We start from the raw sequence: 18730 nt of genomic DNA, 5'->3' as shown, positions 1-18730 counted from the left end.
ATGAAGTGTAAGATTCTAAAAATCTTAGTTATTTGACTTAGATGGGGTTCCTTAGCTGTATCTCCCACGCTTAGATCAGAAGAGCCCACTGCCTGTGTCCGCACACTGACAGGAAAGGCACTGTTTTTCCAGGACAGGAGGAAGGGAAGCGATTGCGGACGGCAGGCTTCACTGGAACACGGTTGCGATCAGAAAGCAGTTGCTGCTTGTGTGCAGGGTATTGGGGCTGACCTGAAGTTCCCCGGGGCTTCTGCTGCTTTGAGAAGGCTCAGGTTCTCTGCAGAGAAAAAGGTTCCTTCTTGGTGCAGAACTCGGCTGATTTCTCTTGTTCAATCAGGAGTTCTCTAGCCTCAGGCCCATGTTCCGAGTGAGGAATCTAAGGAAAGGCAAGCAGTTTTCAGGTGGCCCAGGTCACACAGCTGGTGTAGCCAGGGTTCTGCTTCTTGACAAGAGTCCTCCTGATGGTGGAGGACTTCCTCTGCAAAGCCTTACCCTGCAGGGTGAGTGAGGCCATAGTGCTAACCAATCACTGCTGAAAATCAAGAGCCTCCCAGCCTAAGGCTCAGGTCACGCCAGTGACTGCCGGCTTGCATGGGGCGTGGGAGCTAGAACGCCTCTCCACAGGGACAAGCTGTGCCATCTGATTCTGACACCACTGGGGAGATCCCTGCATCCCATCGTTGGCCGTAGACTAGCGCTTCCCCTTAGGACTGAGAGGGGCAGTGGTGTGGCTTACATATTACATACTTCCTGGAAGAATTTTCAAAAAGCTTTGCAGCATAAACATCTAAAGTCTGATGCTTTTCTTTTCTTTTCTTTTCTTTTCTTTTTTTTTCTTTTTTTCGGAGTTGGGGACCAAACCCAGGGCCTTGAGCTTGCTAGGCAAGCGCTCTACCACTGAGCTAAATCCCCAACCCCAGTCTGATGCTTTTCATAAGAAATTTAAGGATGTTTCGGTGTGCTCCATATATTTATCATTTATAAAATTTTGTCAGGTTTTATGAATCCAGTAAAAATACACAAAGCAGTTTACTGACATTGGAAAACTTACATGTTTTATTTCCCTCCTTTCATTTACCCTACAGAACTTAATTCTAACATAATACTTTAAAAGTGTGTGCGTGCGTGCGTGCGTGCGTGCGTGAGTGAGTGTGTGTGTGTGTGTGTGTGTGCACTCGCACACACAGGCATTCAAGTACAGAAGTCAGAAAACAACCTCTTGGATTCATTTCTCTCCCTACACTTTTACGTGGGTCCTGGGGATTATGCCCAAGCCACCAGACTTACATGGCTTGTGCCTTTACCTGCTGAGCCATTCCACTGGCCTCATCTTTATGCCCACTGTTTTCATGACTTTGTAGCAGGGCACTGTATTTCAGTTCACTTGAAATATTTCTTGTGACTTTATACTATATGATGTACATGTTCCCAGATTGGATAGTTGATAATATACATTTACTCAAACCAGCAAATGCATTCCAAGTTTAGTAACTATTACAGAAAAAAGTACATTTTATTAGAAAAGTATCTTGTGGTGGAATGAATGATTTCCTCGTTCATTGACTCATGGATCCTAAGATGTATGAATTGCTGTGTTGAGACAAAGGTCAGTGTCCTATCCTAGGGCAGAAGCTATTAATATTTGGGAAATCTTGCTGCCTAGAAAGACAGACGAGAGCAGAAAGGTTTGTTACAGCAGCAACAGTGTATCCTCCTCTCTATTCCCTGGATGGTGGTCAGGTTAGCAGTCTCCCATCAGCGAGAAGAGAGAGGTTTGTATCCTCTCTATTCCAGGGATGGTGGTCAGGTTAGCAGTCTCCCATCAGCGAGAAGAGAGAGGTTTGTATCCTCTCTATTCCAGGGATGGTGGTCAGGTTAGCAGTCTCCCATCAGCGAGAAGAGAGAGGTTTGTATCCTCTCTGTTCCAGGGATGGTGGTCAGGTTAGCAGTCTCCCATCAGCGAGAAGAGAGAGGTTTGTATCCTCTCTGTTCCAGGGATGGTGGTCAGGTTAGCAGTCTCCCATCAGCGAGAAGAGAGAGGTTTGTATCCTCTCTGTTCCAGGGATGGTGGTCAGGTTAGCAGTCTCCCATCAGCGAGAAGAGAGAGGTTTGTATCCTCTCTGTTCCAGGGATGGTGGTCAGGTTAGCAGTCTCCCATCAGCGAGAAGAGAGAGGTTTGTATCCTCTCTATTCCAGGGATGGTGGTCAGGTTAGCAGTCTCCCATCAGCGAGAAGAGAGAGGTTTGTATCCTCTCTGTTCCAGGGATGGTGGTCAGGTTAGCAGTCTCCCATCAGTGTGTTCTGAGAAACCTTTTAGAATGGGCTTAGACTTACAATGAGTTACAAAGACCGCATGGAGCTCTCGAGCGCCCACCACTCACCAGGTTTGCTTTCCTGTGGTTAACGGTCACGCTCCCCAGTGAGTAGCAGCTGACATTAGCGTATTGCCATCAACCAAGAGCTCTCTGTCAATGTGCTTCTCAGTGGTCTCCAGCTGCTAACTCAGTGGTTTCTTCAGTTTTGTTGAGAGTAGAAGTCTGAAAACCGCAAACTTATGAATGGCTTTGTCAGTCTTCATTCCCAGAATGAAGTGTATCCCAAGCCCGTGCTTCCCATGCAGGTCTTGATTATTCCTGGCTCTCTTCTTCTGTCAGGTCAGATAAATGCAAGTATGAAGACAGCAAATCCGTGAGACTGAATACTGTCGTTGCTGCCCAGTGCTCTCCCTCATAAGCGCTTTGTCTTCTCTCAGAAGCTTGGAGCTTTGAGTGTAGCTTACTTAGTTTACAGAAGGCGTCCGCTATGCCGTTGCCAGAAACACTGCTCACTGCCAAAGCAGTCAGCAAAGTGACATGGTTTCCAGGGCCAGGAAGGCTGCTCACACCACCTCTGTGGATTTGGATCCTAAATTCATACCCGGACAGGGCGTGGGCCTTGCCTGGAGCTCACTGTCTGAGGCCGTCCTAAGGAGTGCAGCCCCATGTGAAATGCCCGCTCTCCCACTGTACAGGCAGGCGTTGGCCTGGTGCTGGGCCTCAGCTACACCTTGGTTTCCTCCCACTGGGCCTTTCTCAGGAGCCATGTATTCTGATAATCTGGAGAAAAGGAAACGAAAAAGATGACCCACCTGAAGTCCCACCATTCCCACTGTCCTCAACCTGTCAAATATCTAAATGTCGAAAATCCACATGCAAGCCAAATGGACATTTCTATTAGTTTCACCCTTAAAGTATGCAAACACGTATGTGGCCCCCAGCACCATGCAAACACACATGTGGCCCCCAGCACCATGCAGAACCATATGTGGCCCCCAGTGCCATGCAGAACCATATGTGTCCCCAGTGACATGCAGAACCATATGTGTCCCCAGTGCCATGCAGAACCAAACACATATGTGTCCCCAGTGCCATGCAGAACCATATGTGGCCCCCAGTGCCATGCAAACACATATGTGGCCCCAGTGACATGCAGAACCATGTGTCCCCAGCGCCATGCAGAACCATATGTGTCCCCAGCGCCATGCATCCCTCTTACCAGTTACTTAGGCAGTGGAAGGGGAGGTGTGAAGGGGACCAGAGGTCAAGGACACACACCAGAGGCTGAGCTGAGGGCTTTGTAACTCTAGGAAGTTCCTCCGGACACCAGGGTGCATGTGGTTTGGTCTGAAGGATGCTGGGGATGTGATAAAGTAGAGGAGCAGCCTCCATGGCCTCTACTGCGAACTGTAGGGAAGAAAATGGGAAAGGGCCCCGTGTGGTCAGCCACTGAGGTCTGCCTTCTCCTTCTGTTTGTTAAGGTAGAAGCTCGCACTGCAGCTCAAGCTGAGAGCTCACTGATGGGTGCAGCCTGGCTTAAACTAGTAGTTCTCCTGCGTCAGCCCTCCGAGCACTGGATTACAGAGTGTGCCAGTAACAGTACACTTGAGTTATACACAAAGATCTGAAAAGGCGAAATACCTAAAAACCATTAGTGACAAGATGTTACTCTGAATTTATGAGTGATTCTATTCGAAATTATTAAAAATTTAGGTTTTACTTTTAAGGTTTTTCCAGATTATAAGTAATAGAAGTATAATTTAAATTGTTTTCTTAAAACACCGGACTCTTGAAATAAGTCACAGCCCCCACTGTGGGACATGCAGTGGCTTTGTTTCCTGTGGCCTCTGAGTTGGTAGTGGGTGAGACCTGGGGCTGTCTCTCTGCTAAGAAGGAATTGTGTGGCCCCTGCCTGCTGGTCTATGTTCTAACTCTTTGCTTTGTGCAAGAAGAAGCAGGGAGAAGTCAGCAAGGCAGCCAGCGCAGACAGCACAACGGAGGGCGCGCCTACAGACGGCTTTACTGTCCTCTCTACCAAGAGCCTCTTCCTCGGCCAGAAGGTAGGCATACGCAGCGCAGTCTGCTCCAGGGCCCCGAGGGCCGGGGGTGGGGGGCTGAGGTTCCTGGGTGTCACTCAGCTCAGTGGACAGAACAACTCCAGGGTGGCTTTGGAGGTGACCCCAGGCAGGGATGAATGCAGAAAGGATCAACAAGCAGGGTCTGGGGATTCTGCCAGGTTCCAGGAAGGGGAGTGCACGCAGACCAGAAGCTCCCACTGGGGGCCTGTACCCTTGAGCTCAGCTAGGGAAGGAGGTGCTTATGAGGAGTGGGCTGCTCATCAGGTAGTGTGGGCTGTGCAGGGGGAAGGATCTAGCTGGTCCTGGTGGGCACTGCTCCTGATCCGGCGAGCCGGGTTGTTCTTAGACCAACTAACAGGTATAAAGGGTTCGCCACTGAGCCACCAGGCGACTCCTCGAGCCAGTTGCTTGTTTTAACCACGGGCAATGTATTTTCAGCCGCCCGAGTGATGCAGCTTTGCCAGGACGCCATGGTTTTGTAAAAGTCGATTCACTCTTACTGAGAATAAAAATGATGCAAAGGCTTTTAAGACCTGAGAGTGAGGGTTGATTGGAAGAGGGGTGGGCGGGGACTGTCGTCTTAGTCCTAACCTGTAACATAACCCCGAAGGGTTGCTGGACCCGGCCCTGCCGATCCAGCATGCACAGGCTCTGCACTGGGTTAGAAGCTGCATCATTTTTACGTCCTCACTGTCACACCGTTTTCTTGCTCACTCATGCCCGTTGTCCCCTGCCCTTCCCCTCTCGTGTCACTAATTGCACTCAGGCTCTCATGATGCAATTCCTGCGGTGACGTTCCAGAATCTAACCATTGCTGTTTACATCCTATAGCTGTTATCTGTATTCCGTGTGCATCTGTCTAGAGCAGCAGTTCTAGCTGTCATCTTAAGGTCTGGCCTTTGGAAGTTTAACTTCCTCTCAGCTGAAGGCAAATGCCCGAGTCTTCCACACCTTTCACAGGTCCAGTCACGTTGCCTCAGTTGCCACTGATGTGTGAGAGAGACCCTCTGCTGTTTTAGCCACCTCCACCCTGGCCTTTCCTGTTTCTGCTCCCTTCTTTCCCCCAACCCACAACCAGCCTGAGCTAGAACTCACATTCACTTCACTGGAAAAGACACACAGCAAACATGAAGTCACTGAGCTCTGGAAGTAGCCATGTGCAGCACAGACCCCCTTCTGTTGCTCTGTTGCTTCAGCAGGAGATAGGATCGGGTCCACATCTGGGCTGTTGCCCGGAGCCCCGGTGAAGATACCCTGCTTGTGTCTGCACATCTGGGCCCGCAGCTCTCTGCAGTGTACCTCCTCCTGGGATCCTCCTGGTCTCAGATTGCAGAACAGGCACCTCAGGGATGAAAATGGTGTAATGCTAACTGTCCCTCAGGGCTTGCAGGGTCTGAAAAGCCATAGGAGCAGGGAAAGTATTGATACACTGATAAAGGAGATGGTCTGATGAGCAGGGGAAGGCGTTAGGCTAGGTCACGAAGCCAGAGTAGCTGTTTGAGATCTGGGCTTTGGTGAAGACTTGCTGAGCCAGAGCCTAGAATAGAAGTCAGCCCTGAGAACAGCCCTGGGCACCAACCCAAGGTGAACCATCCACTCTTGTGAACGTTTGAACACTTCAGTCTATCGGATATTAGGAAAACTGCCCTTCCAACTGAGTGTGTGTATGGCAGGATGTGCTGACACCCGTGCTCCCCAGGAGAGGCTCCCAGAATCACCGGACAGTAGCTGAGTACATCACCGGAGCTCAGCCTGGACACCCATGTGAGGAACTGGAGTGCTTCTAGCCTTTCAAGAGCCCTCTATTCCTGTAGCCGAGGCAAGGGACATTATTCTGAAGCAGCACTTGCAGGACCTTTATTGACTTTGACGGTCAGGAGACAAGTTTAGTGTGTAGTGCTGAGGGCAGGAGTCATAAAACGGTCACAAGTGTCACACAGGCATTCTGGAAGCCTGGCCTGGACATTAATTTGGGTCTGAGATTTAGAGAATGTTTCTGAAAGTGTACTTTAGAAGGGTAGCTGTGGTGCCCTGCCCTGTGCACCTCATTTCCTGTCTGACAGTGAGCGAAAGAAATCTTTAAATACAGCCACAAAGCTGGTGGAGAAATGTGACACTGTGCGGCTGGGAACCAGTTGCTAAGCTACGCACAGGAGGGCCAGCCCTGGGCTGAGGAGCCTGGACTTGATTGTCGCTGTTAATGATGCATTTCAGACTGAAGTCTCAGGAGCATCCCTCACTGCCCTGTGATTTCCATGCTCACACACACTGTTGAAAACAGTGCTGGTAGCCTGAGTCCACAAATGCTTTTTGCCTTGTGGTTGCGCTGAGATGTGTGGCTTTTTCCAGGCCCTTTTAAAACCTCATGGCTTATTAAAAAACAAGCAAACAGAAACCCCCACAGCAAGAACAGCAAACCACTGGCAGTGTGTGCATTCACGTCTCTGTCAGCAGTGGGTCTGTGGTAGTGTTTGAAGCAGTTGGGAAAGCAGATTAGGGAGGGTGGAATTGAGTCTCAAACTCCCAAGTGATGGGGATCGTGGTAGCAGGGATTCTCTTGGACCCATGCCACTTCTGAGGGTGGGAAGTTGGCCAAAGAGAGGGAGCTGTCGACCCCATCCCTCCCTCCATCCCGATTGATGCCCGGCTTCTGAACTAAAACAGGGAATGTGGTCATGCTGTGTGGCGCCACCCTGATGTCAGGCAGGTTCTGGATATCCTTGTCTTTCTAGGGCACTGTTTGGGCCAGAAGCCTACCTCCCATATGTTGGCCTAAGGCTCTGGGGAACTTACACTAGACGTGTGGTACAGCACAGCACAGATGTGAAGACAGGAGTGGCCCTCATGAGGTGACTAGGAAGAGTTCTTGAAAGCAACTTCCTTTCCCGTTCCCCTTTAGCAGGGAAGCGGGCTTTGAGGCCAGGAAGGTGAGGCCAGCCCTCTTCATTGTCGTGAATGGCACCAGAGTTTGACAGCATAGGTAGGCCCAGCATACCATTAAGAAAATCTGTAATAATCACTCTCATGTCTTAAAATTTCTAACCAGATTTAAAAGGGATTGTACTATTTCCTTTGGCCAATGGTGTCAGGTCAAGGTAGCAGGACTGGGCCACTTGCCAGACACTCTCCCAACATGATTCCCCACCCCCTACCCCCAGGTAAGGCTGGACTGGCTTCAAGCTGCCGAAATGCAGGCCTGGTGTCTCCTTTAGTCCCACTTTGAGAGAGGAGATGTTCACTTCAGCTCGAGAGGTGCACCTAATGGTGTTTGATGTTCCATACTAAATAGGACATGGCTACCCTAGGTAGCCTGGGACATGGCCACCCTCAGCGGCCTGAGTCTTGTGGGTGTCAGGGACAGGCTTCCACAGGGCTGAGATCAGGGTGTTCGGTTGCTGGTGGGGGAAGGGACCTGTAGTTTTCTGGGTTAAGTCCCTTTCTTCCAACTGTAGCCAAAGAGACACTCTTGGTCTCTTGTTGGCAATGCCCCAGTAGTGTGTTCCTGCAGCAGCCAGCAGGATTCACAGCTGCACTAAAGTTCCCTGCTGTGGTATAAAACTGAAGTTTTTAATCTTCCCACAAGATGACAAAGATGTAATCACTTTGCTCAAACACTGAAACCACTAATGATCTTTCTCCTTCCCAGAAAATCAGACTATTGGGAATTTTCGCAATTTTTGGCAGTCTGATTTGTGATCCAAGTCCCTCTCCTCTGCCATATACTGTGTGTGGTCGCTTGTTCGTGGGCCAGCTGACTTCTGTGTTGGCCCAGGACCTGCCAGTTCACTTGTGGATTGCTAGACTGAGCCTTTCAAAGCCGTGCACACACAGCCCATGTGCCCTGTGCTCAGGGGTTTTACTCTCTTGTCCAGGGTCAAGAGCAGCACCGACTTGTAGCCAGCCCAGTGCCATATTCTGAACATTACTGTACAAGCATGATGGACGATCCAGTGTCAGCCTCATGCTTAGATGTGGGAGAGAGACCAACAGCCCTCCATTGGCTGGGCTAGCACCAGTACTACGCAACAGGCCTCCTGAGGTGCTGTGGTCTTTACTCCCAAATGCTCTCCACCTGTGGCCAGGCTAGGAAGGACTAGGAGTTCTCCAAGGAGGAGGGTTCTGTTTGCAGCTGCTTCCTGCCCCCAGCAAAGGCAGGATACTCCAGTGTCCCCAGAGAGCCCATTCCCCAGGACAGAGGTGTTGCTGGCCTCTGAGGGTTGGAAGATGTTTCCTGGCTGGTGGAATTAGAGCTGGTGAACACATGCTTCTCCAGCAAATACAATCCCAGATGTGCCCCTACAATTAGAAAAAGTTTGAAGGGTTGAACCTGCATGACTTCAGCACATCATTCTGTAGAGACTTAAATGTGTGCTCAGCCATGCCACACAGCAGAGGCTTGCTTTCTTCTCCACTCTCTCCTTTGCCTCCCTCCCTCCCTCCCCAACCTCTTGCCTTTTCACAGAGTGTGATTTTCTTGTTTCTCTGCTGGGAGCATAGACTACTTTTTAGGAACAGCATTTCCTTGGAGCCCATCCTCCCCTCCTCCCAGCAGGAGGCACAGCCAGGGCCTGTGCCCCTCAGTGTACCTGCCACTAAGATCAGGAGCCCCTGAGGAGCAGATCGGTGAAGAAACCCCTGCTGGCCGTCTTCTTCCAAGTTAGGGATGTGAGAGGCCCCCAGTCATGATCAGGTGCGAGAGGAAGCTGAAATCCGGCCTTTCTTCTGTCTTTGAATCTTTCTCTGGTCAGACGACCACATCTATTTCTGCCATTGCTTTCTCTCGAGGAAGGACTCTCAGTCTAAAGGACCATTAGGCTTCGAAAATCTAACAGCTTTTAAGGATCAGAAATTTGGGGATGCATCTCTCTCTTGCATATAATTTACCAATTTTTTTTCTTCATCCCAAAATGGCCCCAGAAGTTCAGCACCTTGGGGCCTAGTTGCCAGGAGCTGCCCTATATTCCACCACACTCTCCCATGGTGAATGCCAGGACAGAGACTCAGTCCTGCTGTTCCCTATAGGCTCAGGCCTAGGTCTTGATGGGTCTGTGTGCTTAAGGCACAGTTGATGTTACTGAAGAAGCAGCAACTTGATGACAAGACAGATTGTGTATGAGTTTAGTCACATCTGTACCTAAAGAAAAGGAGGGAGTAGTGGGCAGGGCCAGGGCAGCAGAAGCCAGCACCCACTGCTCCTCCATAGTCACCATAGTCTTTCCATGGCAACAGAGCAACAGGTGGGGAACAGTCAGTGGCTCTTCAGAAAGACCCGGTTGATTGGGTGGATTACACAACTCAAGGTATTTACAACCCAGCCGTCAGCCTCAGGACAACCTGACCAGTGAGGTGAAAATTCCTTTTTAAAAAGACACATTATCTTCCTGGAGAACTGGTTTCTTCCTGGGTGTCACCAGAACTCCAGCATTGTGTGAGTAATGGGCATATAAGATTAAGTGTTCTAGCAGCAGACCATTCTAGCTCTTTGCTGCTCCTGACCAGGATGGGAACAGGGAGGGTCAGCCAGCAGCTACAGTGGTGAGAACAGTCTTAAAAAACTACAAACACTTGCAGAATAATGGCATTTTGTAGATGTCCACACAGCCAGCTAGGATTCCTCTGTTGCCCTCGTGCCCTCCCCACCCACACTGAGTATCTTGCTTCTGGGTCCTCATCCTTACGAGTTCCTCTAAGGAGAACTACCAGCTCTCTTCCCAGGCCACTGTGGTTTGTGCTTCCCTTTCACCCTAAACAGCACCCGCAGGTTCCACACACCCGCCTAGCCTGCTTCCCCTCAGCGGGAGTCTTCTGTTTGAAGTAGGCCCGCGTTAGCCAGCGGCTCCCAGCCTCTCTCTCTGCCCAGTGCACTGCAAGCGCCCACTGCCCAGGGCTCTCACCCTCTGCAACTTGCCGGCTCTCCTGTTATTTCCCACCTCGTGCTTTTCTTTTCAGCTGAACCTTATTCACAGTGAAATCAGTAATTTAGCCGGCTTTGAGGTGGAGGCCATAATCAATCCTACCAATGCTGACATTGACCTTAAAGATGACCTAGGTAATTGGGGATGGGGTTTGGCACCACCAGCTGTCAGATGGAAATTTATGGAACCCAGAATTTAGGCTCTTTGCTCGCCTAGGCTTAAGCACAGTCCAGGCAGCTCTCCAATCCCTGATTGGCCTTTGATTGTAGACCTTGAACACTGACTCACTCAGACCTCTCCACATGGAGACGGTCTCTTACGTCTCATTGAGTGCGATTGGCTCCTTCCCCTGCCTGGCAGACACATCCCCGTCTAAATTCTCTTCCATAATGATCAGACTGACTGCTGGTTTCTTGGGAGGGATTTTAAAATGTGTGTGTTGTTTTTTTTTCCTTGTCTTTATTTCTTTTTAAGCTGAAAAAGTCAGGTAACAACAAAACAACAGTTTCTCCATTTAAGCTGTGGTTAGAACGGCGCCCAGAGTGCGCAGGGAAGTGAGCTGGGTTCTATATCACGGAGCTGAGCTTCATTCATGAGTTACCAGCTCCCTTCCCCCAGCCTTTCCTAGCCATGTGGTGTGTGACTGGCCACTGCCACCTGCGTGCACAGTGAGGCTGGAGCCTGCTGGTCAGAAGGGCACACAGGGGCACAGGCTGAAAGGTCCCCTCAGGTGTTCCACCTCTGTGGTTCCATCGTTTCATGAGAGGCACTGTCAGCTGACGGCAGAAGTGGCCCTGTGAGACACACAAGTGACACAGCGTTGCCAGGGCCCTCAGGCTCGCCATGTGCCTTGTACCTGGCTGCCGTATAATCTGTGTGCCTCCTGCCCCCGACCGACCACAGCTGCTTTAATCCTAACAGGGACGAGACACGCACGCACGCACGCACGCACGCACGCACGCACGCACGCACGTACGTACGTACGTACGCACAACGCCCCAGCAGCGCTGCAGGCAGACGGAACTCAGCAGTACCTGGTTGGGATTTGTTTCCCACATGCTTCATCCAGATGTCCGCGTCTGTAAAACCAAAGGGCAGAGGCTATAAATGGCAGTGGTTCTGTCCGAAGCATGTGTAACAGATTCTCTGGGAAAGAGACAAGCCTGAGAGCCTCTTCCGCCCCCTGTACAGGTACCTGTGCTGCTCTCTTGAGCAGCATTGGAAGGGAAACAAAAGCATTAGAAATCAAAGGCTACAAGTTGACTGCTCTGGACGGATGGAGAAACTCATTGTTGTGGTTGGCCTGACAGCCCACGTTGTTTCAAAGCAGATGCCGTGTTTCCGTAGCCTTCTCAGTGGGTGCCAGTGTTGTCCAGGCTTCTGCAGGGTGAAGCGGGGCGTTCCTTGTTTTGTTTCTTTTAATCTTTGGAAATGATCTCATGTGTGTGTTTCTCTCTCTCTTTTTTTTGGACTTGTCCTTCAAATGTTTAATTTAAACATGTCACATTTGATATTCCTCCTCCTGTCCTCACCCCCATCCACATGTGCGCACACTGCGTGGACTGATTGCCCCTTGGGCTCAAATGTTGGAACCGACCAGGTAGGCCAGCCCTGCCCCTGGGGCCTTAGTAAATGTGCCTGTGCGTGGGTCTCGGTCCAGCACCGTTGATCTGCATCTGTTTACCTGTTATAGTTGCAAGTTGTTCAGGCTGACATTGCCTCGATCGACAGTGATGCTGTCGTTCACCCGACAAACACTGACTTCTACATCGGTGGTGAAGTAGGTAATGACGAGCTGGGTGCTGCCGAGTGAGTGTGTGTGCGTGCGTGCATGGTCAGTCGGCCGCGCAGACAGCTTGATCCTCTGACAGCTACGCAGGCTGCATTCATTTCACACTTCCAGCCGTCCTGACCGTCCTGGGCCTTCGTCCCTGGCTTGTGAACTGGAGGAGTGCAGCTGGCTGTCAGCCCTGTGCTTCACGCAGCGGCCGCCCCGGCCACTTCTGGTTTGGAAACTGGCTCAGCAGCTGCCCCATTTCTTTCTCTGCCTCGTGAGGTGTGGCTTTGTTGCAGACTGGATTCCCCCGAGGTGTCAGTTACAGGTGGGCAGGGCCGCTTCTATGCCTGTGTCCAGGCTCAGTGCCCACCCAGCCAGCTCTCCCGAGTCAGAGGCCCCTCCATTCTTGTGAATGGCTTCACAGCTCAGATATACACAAGGGGTACCCTTTCTAAATGGGTTCCCACAGGTGAGGTTGCAGTCAGATTGCAGGTGTCTATTTTATAAACTGTCCTTGGACAGCACTTGAGAAACACTTTCCCAGACTCAGGAAGCACTTGGGTCTGTCCTGGCGGCTGGTGCCTGCTCTGGGTCCAGTGTGCTCAGTTCCCCCATTCGGCTGAGGTGTAAACAGGCAGGATGCTGAGTCCTGGAGTTGCAGATCCACTGTGTGGGTTCAGTACTCAGCACTGCCCTGAGGGTATGTCACAAAGAGGCATTCCCTGGCTAGGAGGGACCTGACTCCTAGTGTCACTATCCACTGGTTATTGGGCCTGGCCAAGACATGTAATGCCTCCACGCCTCAGTTTCTTTACTTGGTAATGAGGCTCGTGTGAAGAATGGGCAGTGCACCTTGGTGTCCAGGTCCTGGGCCCTGCTACTGTCGGCCTCACTGTTGGGTGCGTCTGTAACTTGACGTAGATGTGCTGGGCCCAGCAATGTGGCAGAGAGAGGGGGGGGGAGGATGATGATGTTCCTAGGCAGCTACCACTCCTGTGTTCCTACAGGATGGGGTGAGGAGTCCCACAGGAAGCCTTCTCTGAGTCCTGTGCTCTGGGTACAGGTTGCCGAGGACTAATGCCCAGTAAGGCTCGGTGTCTCTGTTAAAGCCTGCTGTCACAGTTGCCTCGGACACTGTGATGTGGGCAGCTGCTACGTGTACCATGCCAAAATGGAACCAGGCTGTGGGCAATTAAACCCCTCCTAAGAAGGTTGCTTGAGGAAAGACGGACTCGATGGGAAAGGAGTGAGTGAGCGAAAGGCTCAGGGCCTGCCCTGTGTGCTGGGCACGACTAAGGCTCGGTCTTCAATCAGGGTGGGGGAGGGAGGGAGGGAAAGCTGGGAAGCTCCCTGGGCAAGGTATCTCGACCAGGCCCAGGGAGCTGCTGGTGGTATGAAAGGCTCCTGGTTAGCAGAGCTGGCCTCATGGGAAGAGATAGGTTTGGAGAGCGTGAACAAGCCGCAGAGAGCCCCCACAGAGAGCCCAAGCAGTGTGGGCCACAGAGTGGGAACACCACACATCCATGTCGAAGCCTCGGTAGGAGGAAAGACTGTACCACCGGGTGGGAATCCAGTCTTCCAAAGCCCACCTCCGCTTTCTCTGCCCAGAGATCCAGTCCAAACTAGTACTGACCTCAGAAACCTGGTCCCCAAGCAGTGACAATGCAGATTCATGACAGCCTCAATTGGCTGCAGCTCCCACACTGGTGTGAGAGGAGGGAAGAGGAAGCCGGGGAGAAAGGGCTGCTTTGCATTTTCGGTGTGAATTCCTGAGTCCTGACTGCTGGAAGAAGGGATTGGAGTGCAGGAATGCCTAGCCCAGTGATTAACTTCTGCCAGCAACAGTTCTTTCTAACAGTGAAATAGACCACGGGCTGAGCCTGACATTGGTCCAAGCCGAAATTTTTGCTTAGGCTGTTTTGAACACTGATACTTCTGTGCCTGCTTTCTAAGCATGGAATAATGTTGTTCTCGTGGGAGTAACACGTGGTTATGCTTGGGGCGAACCAGCCGATTGCTTTGTGATTAACCCTGAAGTTGAGCCTAAAAAGCAAGAGCCTCATATTAAGAGTGTTGACAACACGGTTGAAAACGGGCCTGTTTCTTGTTAAAAAGTACACGTGTGTCTACATGAACATGTGCATACATGTGTGTGTGTAGGAGTCAAGTCCTGACTGGGTTGATTGCCTGCGACCTAGGCTTCCGTTTTTAAGTTTGAGAAATGCATTAAGTGTATTTTTTAGCTTGCAGTTTCACTTCTAATTAAAGCAGTATTTAATTATAAGTAAAAATTTTAAAGTAAACATTCTTCCTAAGCTAAAACGCCTTTAATTACAAAGTAGCAGCGTATTTTCTTAGGAGATGCTCTATGTCTCAAGAGGGAGTCAGCGATCTCTGTAAGCCAAATGCTGACTTTTTCAAACTGCCCTGTTCTCACCTAAGAACATGAGCAGTAGGCAGCAGAGCAGCCGTCCCCTCCTCACACGGGTTAAAGGGAACACTAGACTGAGGAGCTAGTTGCTTTGGACCCACACTCCTTTTCCTCGGCCCCACGGATATGTCAAGTGAACCTCTATCGGGGTCTCACACCCGGGCCGTACCGATGTCTGAGAGGCCAGGGCGTCCCCGAGACTCGTGGCACATTCAGCTGCCCCTCTGGTGCTGAAGTTTGTGCAGACATCGGTAGCAGCGGGTGAGAGCCGCTAGGAGAGCTCACGTTGCTGCCAAGGGCGTGACAGTGCAGGAGCTGCTAAGTTGCTGAGGACAGAGGATCCAGCTGCAGGAATCCAAGGCCCAGGCCTCGTTAGCCGAGGAGCCACTCCTGGGCAGGGCACTGCTCACCACACTCACCCATGCACTGTGGGCTTCCTACAGTGACGGTGGTGGCTCTGTCTTACTGTGACAGTGCCCAGAGGATTGCCTTTTGCTCCCAGACACTTACTGGGGTTAGTTCCCCTCCGAGGAACATGCATGCACATGAGACAGGTTTGCTGAGACAGTTCTGACCTGGGCTGGTACATCCAGTAGACCTTGACCAACCCAGGTACACTTAGACTTTCCAAGTCAAACGGTGAATCGTAAGGGGAGTATTTCATCCTTTTTGAGGAAAAGGATTTAAAAAAATTCACACAGCTGAGGAACCAGAGCTCAAGGAAGAATAGAACTCTGTTCTGGCCAAATGTGACACACTGCTGTTGCCACAGCTGAGGCTGCTGCCCGTGGCCCCCATGAGCTCAGAGCCCAGCGTCCTCAAAGGTGCTGCTCTGCGTGGCTCTCACAGCCCTTCTCCTGGTCTCGGGCCTTTTGGAAATCAGGTCCTAAGCAGCCGGCCACCCTTTGGAAGCTTTGTGCAGTACCAGTTCATCTTTAAGCTCTGCTTCTGACGTTGCTCTCCTTCCTAAAACAATTCTGAATCATATGAGTGTGATTAAGAGAATACTGTCTGGATCCATCTTTCTTTTTTTCTTTTATTTAATTCACATTTGACACCAAAGCTGCAAAATAGGAACTAAGCATGTGGCGCTGGCCCGAAGGTGGCCAAATGGGAACACTTTCCCCTTGGCGCTCCTTCCAAGAGTGCTGGCAGCTTGGTAGGAGGAGCATGTGCCACCCTCTCTCAGACCTCCTTACTTGGGGCTTCTCCCCGAGATAAGAAAGCCTCCGCAGGCCCACGGGAACGAACATGCCCCCTGCTTTCTCATACCCATGGAAGCATGCAGCCAGGCCCGTCTGCCAAGAACAGACGCTGCCTCCTTCCCATCTCTGGCATCCCCACCTGAGTGACTCCCAGGGTGCGGGCAGCGAGGGAGCCAGAGAGAACAGTAGTGCCTAGTGGCCACTGGCTGAGGGCAGATCTCTCCAGAGTTTCCCTCCCTGACCAGCCAAGGCATAGATCCTGTTTTGCAGTCTTGTGGAAATATAGCTGCTCAGGCCACTTAAAGTATGCAATCACGTGACTTGTTGAGTGTCTGTGCCGCAGACGGGGTGGCATTCTGACCCTGCCCTGCCCTTGCCTAGGAAGCACGCTGGAGAAGAAAGGTGGCAAGGAGTTTGTAGAAGCCGTTCTGGAACTTCGGAAAAAGAACGGGCCCTTGGAAGTAGCTGGAGGTAAGTGGTGGGAGGGTGCTGTGCTCTCCTGGTGTAGAGTGCACACTGCTGGGAGGAGCGGAGGTTGAGGGTGTGTAACAGCACTGCCGTCGGCAAGGAGGAGCAGGACCATTGGAACGCAGCCCATATATAAGCTGCAGAGCTAAAGGCTCATGGAAGCCACCTTCACATCTTAAAAGGATTTGCAGAAGCACCGTTTGGCAGCCCCGAGAGCCGGGGACAATTGAGAGCGAGGCTGAGCTGCCGCCCCCTCCAGCCAGCTGTACTTGTACCCATTTCCCATGTGCCATGACCGCCATCTTAGAGAGAGACGAACAAGATTGGCCTGTCCGTGGGGGACATGCCGAAACCTGGAAGCTGGGCCCAAGTCTGGGGATCTTGGGTGGTTAGTGTGCTTGAAGAACAGGGCTTCCTGGGTCCATCGGGGGTGGGGGGGGGCACCTGCTCTTCATGAAGAATGTCTGCTTTTTCCTTTCTTACTCTGCAATCCAGTGTGGCTGATTTGCTAAGGCCTCTGGTTTTAAAAGTCAATCCTGACTAAATGTGAACACTAGTAATCATATATAATGTCTACACAGGTCCTCTCAGGAAACAAACACAGCCAGCCTCACCAGTGATGTCGTGTTACTTGCACCCTGGGCTTGTATTGGGGGCCTGTAGTGATGAAATACGAACTCTGCCTGGTGCCATGAGACTCTGTTTTCCTATAAGGGGTGCAGTGGACAGAGCACCAATGAGAAAGCACTTCTAGGCAGTCCCACCCACAGTCAGCCTTGTGCAAGGGACCCGTGTGTCCACTGACCCGTGTGTCCACTGTCAGCCCACCAGTGACTCTTGGCACATGATACGGTCTGATGGAGGAGGCAGCCTGGTGCAGCCAGAGCTGTGAGGATGGGAAGGCCATTAGAATGGTTCAAGTTATTCTTGCTAGTTTTAATAACATTGTTTTTGTCTTGAGTCTAAACTACTTTAGGTTTTTGTTGTTAACCAAAGTCTCAAACTTTGGGGCTCAGGTTCTGGCATTACACCTGGCTTACAGTAGTTTGAAAAGCGTCAGGAGGACCAGGCATGGGCCTGCCCAGAGTCGGTTTGTTTAATGAGTTTTATTCTGGCCCATTGACCACAGGGATCGTGTCAGCCCTTTAGCCCCAAGCATGTGAACCCCATGAGCGCCACCGTATAGTTGTCGATGGGTGCCATCAACGGGGTGTCTCAGTGCCACAGCCTTAATGATACCACGGGGGCAATGACAATTATTAAACAAAAACCCAGGTTCTGACACTCAAGCAAACCAGGAACTCGAATGTCTCTGTGTAGCAGTTCTTGTGGCCCGGAACGGCCCCAGGGGTGGACGGGCTGCTCATAGCTCAGGTATGCAAGGGAGCTGAGGCCGTGCCCTCAGAGTTGGCAAGGGAGAAGCAGACAGTCATGGAGATGTGTGGCTGAGACTAGCCCAACAAAGGGAAGAGTCGCCCCTAGAGAGGCCATCTTGTTTTGTCACCATGGGCAGGATCAGGTCACAGAGCCAGGCTGTCTTGACTTGTGTGTAGGGAGTCAGAGGTCCATCCCAGGTACTGACTAGCCATCCGTGGAGCTGGTGTGTAAGGCCCACTCTCAGGAGCACGCCATGCTTCTGCAGCAGAGCAGCTCAGACGATCACCTGCTGCTCCTGGTGAGCGGTGACTGAATGCCACAGTCTCGGTGGACAGACGCTTGGAGAGCATCAGTAGCTAAAGCTGATGGAGTCGCAGCAGGAGGGCAGCCGCAGTCTTCCGTGAACACAAGTCATAGAGGTGGCTAGGGGCTCACTCAGAGCACAAGGATAGGTGTGGGTCTGGCTTCTTGTGACATGTGCTTCCTCCTCTTGTCCCTTCCAGCTGCTGTTAGTGCAGGCCACGGCCTGCCTGCCAAGTTTGTGATCCACTGTAACAGTCCTGTCTGGGGTGCAGACAAATGTGAAGAACTTCTAGAAAAGACGGTGAAAAACTGCCTGGCTCTAGCTGATGACAGAAAGCTGAAGTCCATCGCCTTCCCGTCTATCGGCAGTGGCAGGTATGGGCACGGGCGCAGCAGCCCTGTCAGCCACAGGTGCATTCCTGCAGGCGCGGTCCCAAATACAGAGCTGTGACTGGATACTGAGGCCGCTTCCAGGCTGGGCTTCTGACAGAAGCACAGTCCAAAGGACGCAAAGGTGACAGTGCCGTGCTGGGGCTACAGGGTCAGCTCAGCTGCGAGTACCCGCTCTTTCGTGGGCCTCACAACTGTCTGTAACCCAAGCTCCAGAGTGACGGACGTACTCGTGGCCTCTGCAGGCGCCTGTATACAGGTAGCATATGCAGGCACACACATATTTAAAAATCATTAAGAGAATATGGAAGGCAGCAAGTGTCACCACAGGGGTCTACAGCCAGCCAGCCAACAGAGGGTCTTGAAGAGTCTGTAAGACTCAGGGGGGTGCAAACAGAGTAGGAATGCAGGGGCGGTAAAAGAACCTTAGGTTGCCATACACATCTTTGTGCAAGACCCTTGTCTCTGCTA

The 18730-nt window shown here is 51.5% G+C and overlaps 1 protein-coding gene across 1 annotated transcript in view; it reads left to right on the top strand.

Annotated features, from left to right (window-relative positions):
• The window catches only part of LOC116883258 (core histone macro-H2A.1), a 36391-nt gene that overhangs the window by 8544 nt on the left and 9117 nt on the right, over positions 1-18730 (top strand). Inside the window, exons 4-7 of the mRNA XM_032884253.1 lie at positions 4265-4375; positions 10343-10442; positions 16103-16192; positions 18070-18244. Coding sequence (XP_032740144.1) covers positions 4265-4375; positions 10343-10442; positions 16103-16192; positions 18070-18244 — 476 coding nt within the window. The remainder of the gene's footprint in view (positions 1-4264; positions 4376-10342; positions 10443-16102; positions 16193-18069; positions 18245-18730) is intronic.

The sequence above is a fragment of the Rattus rattus genome, chromosome 14 (genome assembly GCF_011064425.1).
Source record: "Rattus rattus isolate New Zealand chromosome 14, Rrattus_CSIRO_v1, whole genome shotgun sequence".
NCBI classification, from domain to species: domain Eukaryota; kingdom Metazoa; phylum Chordata; class Mammalia; order Rodentia; family Muridae; genus Rattus; species Rattus rattus.
Note: the sequence above shows the minus strand (reverse complement) of the source record. Positions and strands in the feature narration are given on the sequence as shown.